The 11,073-nt window shown below is 36.2% G+C and overlaps 2 protein-coding genes across 2 annotated transcripts; one reads left to right on the forward strand and one right to left on the reverse strand.

The window, feature by feature from the left end:
• The first annotated feature begins 603 nt into the window (after window positions 1-603).
• LOC104589733 (Rho termination factor) lies at window positions 604-4,735 on the forward strand. Its single transcript, XM_010248148.3, has 3 exons — window positions 604-968; window positions 3,224-3,559; window positions 3,923-4,735. Exons 1-3 carry the CDS (start codon window positions 866-868, stop codon window positions 4,276-4,278), a joined length of 795 nt encoding a protein of 264 aa, XP_010246450.1. The 5' UTR covers window positions 604-865; the 3' UTR covers window positions 4,279-4,735.
• A 2,487-nt stretch (window positions 4,736-7,222) lies between these two features.
• On the reverse strand, window positions 7,223-10,840 carry LOC104589734 (large ribosomal subunit protein uL5-like). The gene is made up of 5 exons (XM_010248149.3): window positions 10,707-10,840; window positions 10,512-10,619; window positions 10,368-10,410; window positions 10,085-10,280; window positions 7,223-7,634 (listed from the first exon to the last, which is right to left on the reverse strand). The coding sequence occupies exons 1-5, from the start codon at window positions 10,707-10,709 to the stop codon at window positions 7,433-7,435; spliced, it is 552 nt and encodes a 183-aa protein (XP_010246451.1). The 5' UTR covers window positions 10,710-10,840; the 3' UTR covers window positions 7,223-7,432.
• Window positions 10,841-11,073: the final 233 nt, after the last annotated feature.

Here is an 11,073-nt window from a genome sequence, read left to right on the forward strand (position 1 = left end):
AGTTGGGTTACACACATGTTTTTGCACACTTTTCACTACAAAACACTCTTGTCTCTCAGTTTATTTTGCTATCTTTCACATAAAGTTTCTTTGAAGATTTTTCAACTTTGCTGATTGTAATTTCTCATGTTAAACTATGTTATATTATAGGAATAAATTTACTAAAAACCCAACAAAAAATTCAATAAATCAGAGTGGAGACAAATAACATTTTAAAGACAATATCTTTAAATACACCTCAAAGCTATTCCTCTAAATTTTCTATGACTATTTATCCAATAGGTCCCACCCAAGTGACAGCCCTATAACTCATCATCTAATTAGGGGTCATGTTTTAGTGCTTAGGCTTGATCCATCCTAAGTATAAAGCCTGAAAATTTTGGTGGCTGAGCCCGGGTCTAACACTTTTAAGCTTGGTCCACGATATATTTATATATTAGATATACATGCCTTATATATGTTTTGTTTTACATTATATGATATATTTTATATAATATTTTATATTTATATAATTCACAATATATTATAACATATTATCAGTAATAATGTATTAATGACAAAAGCCCAATATTGCCCAGCCCATGATCACCCATACATCTGATGATCTGAAACTGATTCACGGATGAAGCTGAAGCCTGAAATTTTGCCGGGTTAATTTCCACCAGGAACTCGTTGAACCGTGGGCCGGGAACCCGTGACCACCCAATGCCAATGGTCCCTAATGAATTGCTTTGCTGGTTGGGTTTATGAGTTGTAGGTTTTGTATTCCGTCCGAGTTCGGGAGGGACGGGGGTGCGTACGGTACCATCCCCTTAACCTTCTTATTTCAGTTTTCAGAGGGTAAAAGAAAAGGAAGAGGAAAAAAATGCATGCAGCTGCTATGGTATTTCCAAACGGTGTCCTCTGCTTTGCCAGAGTCCCAGCTTCCATCAAGCCCAAGCTGGGAGTATCCATTTTCTCCCAGAAAGGTTGTTCCACTTCACAAACCCTAACCCTGTTTTTTTCCTTTGACGTTTGTGTTCTCTGCATCTCCATTTGCCTCTTTTTATTTTTTGCATCGAAATACCATGTTCTGATTATTTGGTGGAACAATTTACATTTTGTTTTATATATATTCTGCTAGTTTTCTTTTTTCCAGAGGAGTCTTAGTTCAGAAAGGAAAGAAATGGCTGAAGCAAATTTCTATTTCAAACACTGATTTAAGAAAATAGACTTTTTGTTTTGAGAATGACAAAGATATTTCTACTAACTATATGACTGTTGTCGATTCGTTTTTTTTTTTTTCCTTTTAGAAATTGTCATGCAACTGTATTTAATGGAGTCAGTTTGATCTTAGATGATTGATTATTGGAGTATAGAGGAGAGTAGAGATGGGATTAGTCTTTTGGAATTTGGAAGTTTGAAAAGTCAGTTAATCAAATCAAGTAAAGGCCATAACCCAATTCTGGCACTGGCTACCTGAGGTCTTTTATAATTCAGATTTCCACAATTTTTTATGTATTAATGTTTTTATTTGATTTTTTTTTTCAAAAAATTGCACCTTGCTTCATCAGGGCCCACAGTCGTCTTGCCCCTCAGGTGCTAGAAGGGCTTTGTGCTCTTCTTGCAGCTCTCACTTTTAAAGCACTGAATTTTACTAAAATGGCTCCAGTGATGTATATCTTTTGAGATGCTCACTTTAACTTTATTTCGTTCCAATTTCTGAAGCCTATGATGGCTAATGGGGAACTGAAGAGACATCTGAGGAGCTTTGAATTATTTTGGTCATGTAAGTGTATGGTCAGAAACTTGGCATCCCATATTCATGGTAGCATTTGGATGAAATACTGAAACTCCGTGTTTCTTTTGTGTTATTGGATTAATCCCTGATGTCATGAGACTTAGAGAGAGAAGATAAATAAATAATCCCTGATTTCATGAGAGATCTCATCTCACTCTACATAATACATTTTTAATATTCAGACGCAGTCATGAGTTGGGGGATGGGCTACTCAAAAGAAATAAAAAAAAAAAAAAAAATCAGATGCAGTCCTGAACTAGGACGCTTCAATCATCATATGTTAAATTAACCTCCAACATCATGACTCACAAGAGATATAACCTCAATTGCTTTGGAAACAAGAATTATTCTGCATTTGTCTTGCATCCTGTACATCTATTCTGAAATTGGCATTTATGTAATGAAGTTGCAGAGTTGTTTTTCAACATGCATATTCCACAGCCAAGGTAGTTCCATATTTTTTGTAGGTAAGATGGTCAGTGATTAGGAGTTAAAGATCAAGGCAAGATCCAATCCCAGGTCTCGGGTTCAAACTTCAATCCAAATCCAACCCCCACCCCGTGTGATTTTACCAACTACACCAGCAGCCGCCTTCTTGAGATGATTGCACTGGATCCCCACGATGGGATTATTTCACAGACAATTGTTTGTTGGCTACTACTTAGTTGCTTCCTCCTCAAACCTTGAATGATCAAGTTCACAAAGCACAGGTCATCTACTTTGAAAGTCCATTCTTTGTGGAATCAAAGACATTATATCCAAGTGCAAGGTGCCAACCTGCCCGCACCTGGATTGGGGAGGGGGGGCTTATGGGTTGGGGGATGGGCAACCCCCCTCCCCCTGTGTAGCCCTTAAAAAGAAACAAAGAAAAAGACATTATATCCTAGAAAATGTTTCATCTTTACTTAAAAAGAAAATATCTGATATTTTCCACAAGTTTATTCACAACTATGATCACTTTCCTAGATTATATTTCTTACAAACAGTTCCTAAATGCTTGAGATTCCTATTTTATGTTCAAGGAAAACATCAAGCTGGATCCAATTAAGTCTTGTCACGTCAACAGAATATCTTGTTATAGTTCAAAATGTATGCATTAATCCTTAGAATTTTCTGTATAGACCCTAAAAATTTTGAAACCAAAATTTCTTAAAACTGTTCCTACTGTTCAGTTTGGTTTTCTGTAAAGCTGTGGTGACATTTGAAGCTGACAATACACAATGCCTACTTCACAGTTAATGTTCATTGAGATGACTCATGTTTTTTGTCTTGGTTTGGATTATCATTAATAGGCTACTGATTTTATGTTTATCAGTTCCAGGTCAAGCAAGAATCAAGAAACTGATATTTTATGTATTCTTAATTTTTGGACTAGACCTAAACCATCTTGTCAGACTACAAACTGAGGGATCATCTCTTGATGCAGCTTATTGAACTTGACAGAGATTGCAGATGGGTCTCTGCTCTTTGCTTCCAGAAGGAAATTAATTCAATCAACTGTGTTAAGCATAAGGTCTGAAGGAAGCAGGAGAGGCCGTCCACGTAGGAACATTGGATCTGGTAGAACTCCAAAGGAGGATGATAATTTGAAGACTCCTCTGTCATCTGATGGGAATTCCTCTGGTTCCAACCAGGAGGAGATAATTGCATTATTTAGACGGATACAGTCTTCAATCTCAGGAGGGCTTGGAAGTAATAAGAAGAGAAGCTCTGACAATTCTAAAGGAAAACAATCAGCAGAATCAGTTTTGGAAGTTCTCCGCCAATCCAGAAAACAAGGTAATTACTAGTGAGATGGTGCCGTATCCCATGCAGTTGATAGGGAAATATTCAACTTTGTGACTAGTTAGATGATTTGACAATTCTCTGTGACTGGAAAAAACATTTTTGAATTGGGATACAGGACTCGGGCCCAAGGCCGTGATTCCCCCACATGTTATTTCCAGGACAAGTGCTGGTACTTGTACAGTTCTACTGGGCAGAAAGCTAGCAGAACACACAATGATGTGCTTCTCTTTGTATCCATCCATGCAATGAAAATCTGTAGCAAAAAAAAAGGGGGGGGGGGGGGTTAGAAATGATGTTCCCATTCTATAAATTATACCGGATGCTCTATTCACCTTGATTATTCTGTTTTGGCAGATACAGTTCCTAGGAAATATGGGAAAATAGCACCCCGGAGAAGAGTTGAACCAAAGAAAAAGCGCGTAATAGAGGATGATTCTCCAAGAGCAGAGTTTAAATTGACGAGGCCTCCATCAAAATTTGTGAAGAGATCACCGATCCCATCGTTGTCAACCCCAAGAGCAAAAGTTGTTGAAGCAACTACAGTAAGAGAAGTATCATTCACCACAGTTGGGGGGAAAAAATCACGGAGAATAGAGGAAATGAAACTTACTGAGCTGAAAGAACTAGCAAAATCTAGAGGAATTAAAGGTTACTCAAGGTTGAAGAAGGGTGACCTGGTTGAGCTGTTGAAGGGCTCGTCATTGTCCTAGTGACAGATTGAGGCTTCCTGATCTGGGAAGTGATTCTCAGGGGCCAGAATTTTTTGTCTTTGTTCTTCCTTCTTGCTGGAGATATTCTGGTGCAAAGTGAGTTGATTTATTCTTGCTTTAATTGAACTTGGGATAAAATCATCGTCAACTTTCTCAGCATCCCCTCCCCTCTCTCTGGGTTGATATCTAAATTGGCCCAGTCGAGTTCAGTTACACTATTCTGATAAGCTTTTATGTAAAGTTGGCAAGATGATCAATGATAATCGGTGGGGTGATTCAGCGGGGGAATTGAAACTTGGAAGTAAAATTTAGTTGTATAAGCTGAATATTCCTTTGTTGTCTGATCCCCAGAGCAGTGCATATGCAGTTGCAAACATATAGGTTGCATTTGTTCTTGTAAGATGGACTTAAATTTTCAGAATAAAATACTTGAGCTATTATCTTCGAAATTCACCCATCAATTCTGGCAAAAAATCAAATTCAATGGGTATGAACTATGATAATCATCCATTTTGTTAAGTTGCTAAGGCCATGTTTGTTCACTGTTCTGGCCTCGTTCTTGCTCGTTCTAGGCAAGAATGAATAACATTAGTGTTTGATTACAAAATTCTTGTCATGGGCCACATTCTTTTTATAATGAAAAATCAGCCCACAACACAAAAATTGATGCAGCCTGTAGCATGAAAAATAATCATTGCCCTATTTTGCTTATTTTCATTCTTCGAGGAAATTTTGCCTATAAATAAAACTGCTGCCATAAATGTTTACTAACAGACTATTATGAAAGTACTTTTACGAAAGCATTTTTACAAAAGTATTTTTACACGAAAGTATTTTAATGAAAGCATTTTTACACAAAAGCATTTTAATAAAAACACTTTTACGAAAGCACTTCTATAAAAATGCTTTTACGAAAACTTTTGCAAAAGTACTTTTATAAAAGAATTTTTTTGTAAAAGCACTTTTATGAAAATACTTCTATGAAAGTATTTTTACAAAAGTACTTTTACGCAAGCATTTTTATGAAAGTATTTTTACAAAAGTACTTTTACGCAAGTATTTTTATGAAAGAACTTTTACAAAAGTACTTGTACGAAAGAACTTTAATGGAAATACTTTTATAAAAATACTTTTACGGAAGTACTTTTATAAAAGTATTTTTACAAAAGCACTTTTATAAAAGTATTTTATGAAATCACAAGTGCTTTTACAAAAGTACTTTTACATAGGACACTTGTCGGTCTAAAATAATTCATTTTTAGGAAGAAGTGTGGTTCAAAACAATATTTTCTCATTCTGCCTATTTTTACCCATTCTTATTCATTTTAGAATTTCGTCTTAGATAAAAATAAGAAAAAATGAGAATTGAACCAAACATGGCCTATGTGCCAACTTCCTAAATTAGTGAATTACCTTCGCTTTTGGGTCTATTGCAACCTCTCAAGGTACCACCAAAAGCTGTTGTATTCACTTCAAACTGGGCAAGTCGTTATGATTTTGCTCAAAATCTTCTTGACTGGTAGCCATTGCATCCACTCACATCCAACGAGACCCGACTTCCCTAGGAGAGATGCATTGTAGTCACAATACTAACCCATGAAAACTCTATTGCAAATCACCGCCCTCAAAAATAATTTACTTTGAACCTCCATTTTTTTTGAAAGCCAAACCTCCAAGATTCAACCCTTCATTTCCCTATTCTTCACAAAAAATATCTCATCTCCCTTGGTTAACTTTGCACCAAAGTTCAAAGTATCGACATGTATCGGTCGATACGTATCATTTCGGGAGCTCCTTGATATGCCCCTACAAAGGGTGTATTGGGGTTCTGACCGGTTCAGGGGATGGAGTAGCCTTAAACTGATCCCCTGAACTAGTTTAAAAAAAATAAAAAAATAGTACCGATATAGCCTGATACGCCCTACCGACGTATCAATATTTTGAACCTTGGCACCAACTTCACAATGCCACTTTCTCCCATTCTTGCATGGCTCCATAAATTGTATCTATAGCTAAACGTCATTGCATGTATCTATCTAGACCATGATTTCAATTCTCATTCTTACCCAGATGAAATTCTAAACTCTACAAAAATAGGTAAAAATGGATAGAATGAAAAAATATTAATATAAACCAAATACTGTTTTCCTAAAAAATAAATTCTTTTTAGATAGGAAGTGACTTATGTTGCTCATTTTCATTCTTCAAAAATCCTTTGTGCCAATGGTCATAAACCGCTAGCCCAAGCATCCAAAATAATTGGCATAGATGTATAATGAGGGATGGCTGACAATCAATGTATTTTAACGTAAGTTTCGTAAGTTTCCACGACAATGACGTGCTTTTGTAAACCTAGGCCAACTGTTTATAATCGCCAACATAAAATTTAAAAAAAAATACAAATGGGCAAGATGGAACATGATTATTTTTCATGCTGTTGTCTACTACTCTACTCCAATTTTTGTGCTATGGGCTGATTTTTCATTAAAAAATGAGACTCGTGGCAAAAATTTTGTAATCAAATGCACTCAAGTTTTTCATTCTTTGCCCGTTCTCACACAAAATAAGCAAGGATTAAAAGAATGAGACCAATTTCAACAAACCAAATATGGCCAAGGCATGAGAAATGAGAAATGTGATTTTTGAAAAAGAAGAATATCGCATTTCATTCCCTCACCATCCTCATTCTTTCTAAGCAGCTAACTGATTTGGTTTGTCAATGATGAAGAGATTCACAGAAGCAATTAAAATGATTTAGTTTCAAGGATAAACCAAAAAGTCAAAGGCTTTAAACATCCACTGATACTGAAATACCTCCAAAGTCAAAACCATCTTCTTTTCCCATGGCATTACATTTAAGTGGAACGACTAAAAGGCAACTGGACTAGCAAAAAAGATGAAAAACGTTGCAGACAGGATATGGTAACAAAATGAGAAAATGGCGTAGGAACACAAATTGGATATTGTATTCGCAATGATAGCTAATAATCAAATGCATTCCAATAGACAGACGAAACTAAAAGTTAAAACAATTAACACAAACTACCAATAGCATCCCGTTTTTCAAAATTCTCTTACAAAAAAAAATGAAAGGGAAATTCACGGTCTACTAAGTTGCCAAAACTTAAAAATTTGATATATATGAGTAGGATCTCTACGAAGCTGCAATAGTCTGAGACTTGTTGAGGATTACACCTTCATATTTCACTTGGAACCACTTCATCGCATCTTCCTTGGTGACCCTGTGTTGGATCCCAACACGAGATTTGCACCTACGACGGCGAGCAACACGATAGCCCGGACGCTCCAGAACAACATAGAAGTCCATACCATAAATGCCTGTAGAAGGATCATACCTAGAACAGAAGAACGTACTCAATACATCTCATCTCCTTGGGTGCAAGAAAAAGGATTTCAGTGCATGAGTGAACATGCGTGCAATTCACACAAACATGTATATGGATATAAACATGCATATAACAGGGATGAGTTAAAATCTATACAGATGGTGGTCATGTTTGCGAAAGGACACAACTATAAGTCTACAAAGAAGTTACTAAAACTTCATCAACCTTATTTATAACGACTCTACAATGGAATTTGATAAAAATCAAAAATTAAAATAGTATGCTAAATTTTCCAAATTTAATCATTAAAAAATACTAGTACAAACTATGCCACTTCTATCACTACATAGTCTCTATTTAGACAGGAGTGTCCTACAGAAAGATTGAAAATCCAAAATCACATGAATAGAACTAAATTCCCTAGCATGGCAGAAAAAATATCGTGCCTGTGTTGGAACTTACAAAGAACTACATGAATTAGACACAATTCAAGATAGTTAGCATTAGCAATCAGGACATTACCATTAATCTATCCCAATAAAAGTTCCTTCTTGGTCTCCAACTTAAAGAAAAAAATTGGCTATATCTAATCAAAGAATAAGCTAGAGGGAACACCCAAAAAAAGAAATTAGCAAAGATATTCGTTATCCCAATGAGCAAATCAATCTGGATAAAAAAAAAAAAAACCTGGCAAGTAAAAAAATAATATAACAATGAATAACGGCCAGTTTGCATGTACACAGAAAACAAACGGGTTATAATCCAACATGTGTACTATTAAAATAGTTTATATTTTTTGAATTCCAAAATTGCATACATGCAAAAGGAGGGCCTAAAATGTTGCCATTATTACTAAGTAATGTTCAAATATGAAAAATGCCATTCACCTTGTACATTAGTTATTCATTTATGTCAAATAAATCAGAAGATAAAAAGGGAAATGTTGCATAGATGTACCCAAAAGAATCTGTGGGGTGTCAAAACTCGAACCATCCAATACAGACAATTAGGAGAGCCCATGCAACAATGGTAATTACTACTTACTAAAACCCAAGGTTCAAAGAATTGATACATCCCAATATGGCAGAAGGGGTGTACCAGTACTTTGTACCACACTCATCCTACTTTTTTTAGTTTTTTCAAAAATAGGGCAGAGGGGTAGGTCTTAGGCCTGCCTAGCAATAGGTCAAAATCCCAAAACGTTGATATTTGGAATATCAATGATCTGCCTATACAATAATTTTAAACCTTGATAGAATCCATTGCAGGATGTTAACCTTCAAAACCCTTATGGGAAACAGAAACCAATATAGCAACGATTTGAAAATAAGGAGACCCTCTAAACTGTGTATGTTGTTGTTTCAAGAGCAATAGAAAACCCTTAGGCTATTTGGTTTGAAGGAAAAAGTAGGGAAAGGAAGGGAAAGGTGGGGAAACCTTTACATACAAATTCCCTGGCATTCCCTGGCTTTCCCTTCCTTTCCCTACCTTTTCCTTCAAACTAAACATTGCCTTTCCATGTCCTAGAATTAATAGGAGTTTTTCTTTCTACAAGAGGAAAACAGGTGAGAGTGCCTCAAACCATGAGAACGAACTTGGCCGACTCAAAATGGAAGAATCATATGGTATAAATCAGTTTCCAATGTAAGCAAACATATACACAGAACACAAAGGTTGATGACTTGAAGATCCATGCTTTATTCCAATGTAATAAAAGATATATATGGTAGTTAAATACACCATCATCATCATCCAAGCCTTATACCAACTATATGGGGCCGGCCAGAAGAATTCTGTTCTGTAACTTCAGTTTAATCCCATGTCCATTGTTAAATTAAAGGCACAGTAGTTCAATACAAAGCAACGTCTATAACTACCCGTGACTTTCCTGAGAATATATCATATCAAAGCAACTTCTATTGTAGCTATAGATTTTTTTTTTGATCAGTAACTATTGTAGCTATAGAATTCTCCGTACTTAATCATCAAATTAGCTCTTGAAATAAATTTAAAAGAATTAGCAACCTGCAATGTCAAGGAATCGGGAAAAAGAGCCTTCTCAAACCATTTTCAAGTATAGACCATCCTAACTATTCCTCTTGATCAATAACACATTTTAAACATATCCAAACCAGTAACAGAGGATAATTGAAATAAGTACTGCTAAGTGCATATGTTAACCACCTCAGTTCATTAGTCACACTAATAAACGATCATACAGCAGATTAAGAGTACAATATTATTTCCAAAAGCAATTTATACTTGAAGCAAGAAGCAAGGTACAATCTATAATCTACAGATTCGTATATGATTAACCATTGACAGAAAAAAAAAAAAAAAATTATACCCAAGGCAAACAGAACGTACAAATTAGATTTGAACAATGAAGGAAATCGTTGATAACAACTAGATTTAGAAAAATCAGATATTTATGGACAATGAGAGGAACTATGGCTTACTTGATTCCCAAATCGATATGTTCCTGAATTCCGAATCCGAAACATCCAGTATCGCTAAAGTTCCTCCTCAACAGTTCGTATTCCTTCACCTTCAATCCACTCTCCAGAAGCTGCATTGCCTTCTCACCCCTAACGGTGACATAGCATGCAATCTTCTCATTACGCCTGATCCCAAAAGATCGAACAGTGTACCTAGCTGTTGAACAACCGCACATAATATCCAAAGATAAGAACTTACACATGAGAAAATGAAGTTATCCGATGAAGATAAATTCGAACTCACCCTTTGAGAACACCGGGGTCTGTCCACTCAGCTGCTCCAACACCTATAATAGGAACCAAGTCAAAACTAAAAACAAAATAAAATGAACCAGTGAAGAATATCGGATGTGAAGTAGATTGGCGTTTTCGGATATGTAAGAAAAACCTTCGCGGCCCTGGTGAGACGGTCTCCACTTTCTCCGACGGAAATGTTGAGGACGAGTTTCTGAACTTTGATCTCCCTCATTGGGTTCGAAAGCTTCTTCTCCGAAGCCTGATTTGATTGTAGAAAAGCTTAGTTAGAAAGAATAAAAGACACCTTTTTCAAAATTGACTGTTAAGCAGAGATAGAGAGAATCACCATGGCTCTCCGCTGGCGAGCTTACGGTGGCAACCGCGAGGTTTGATGCTCTTCTGATAGAAGCGGGAGAGATGAAAGAAACCCTAAAAGGATGAAAGCCGTGCTAGGGTTTTGTATTCGTTTTTTATTTTGTCAATTGACTATAATACCCTTAAATTAAAATATAAGATTATTGGGAAAATTGGTATTTTAGGGTGGGACGTAGGAGGCAAAAGAGAAAAAGATTTGGTGTAACTATGTTCGACGAAAAAATGTTCCGTTGCTGGGACTCGAACCCGGGTCTCTCGGGTGAGAGCCGAGACTACAACGGAATTACATTTGCAGCATCATACATTTCATTGTCATTTGCATTCTTGTTCTATAGCCC

The sequence above is a fragment of the Nelumbo nucifera genome, chromosome 3 (genome assembly GCF_055504915.1).
Source record: "Nelumbo nucifera cultivar China Antique chromosome 3, China Antique-T2T, whole genome shotgun sequence".
NCBI classification, from domain to species: domain Eukaryota; kingdom Viridiplantae; phylum Streptophyta; class Magnoliopsida; order Proteales; family Nelumbonaceae; genus Nelumbo; species Nelumbo nucifera.

Coding starts and splice junctions, on each gene's coding strand:
- LOC104589733 (XM_010248148.3), top strand. CDS start 866: ATGCATGCAGCTGCTATGGTATTTCCAAACGGTGTCCTCTGCTTTGCC. Junction 969..3,223: donor ATCCATTTTCTCCCAGAAAG/GTTGTTCCACTT, acceptor TGAACTTGACAG/AGATTGCAGATGGGTCTCTG. Junction 3,560..3,922: donor CCGCCAATCCAGAAAACAAG/GTAATTACTAGT, acceptor CTGTTTTGGCAG/ATACAGTTCCTAGGAAATAT.
- LOC104589734 (XM_010248149.3), bottom strand. Junction 10,411..10,511: donor GTCTCACCAGGGCCGCGAAG/GTTTTTCTTACA, acceptor TTCCTATTATAG/GTGTTGGAGCAGCTGAGTGG. Junction 7,635..10,084: donor CATATCGATTTGGGAATCAA/GTAAGCCATAGT, acceptor CTTCTGTTCTAG/GTATGATCCTTCTACAGGCA.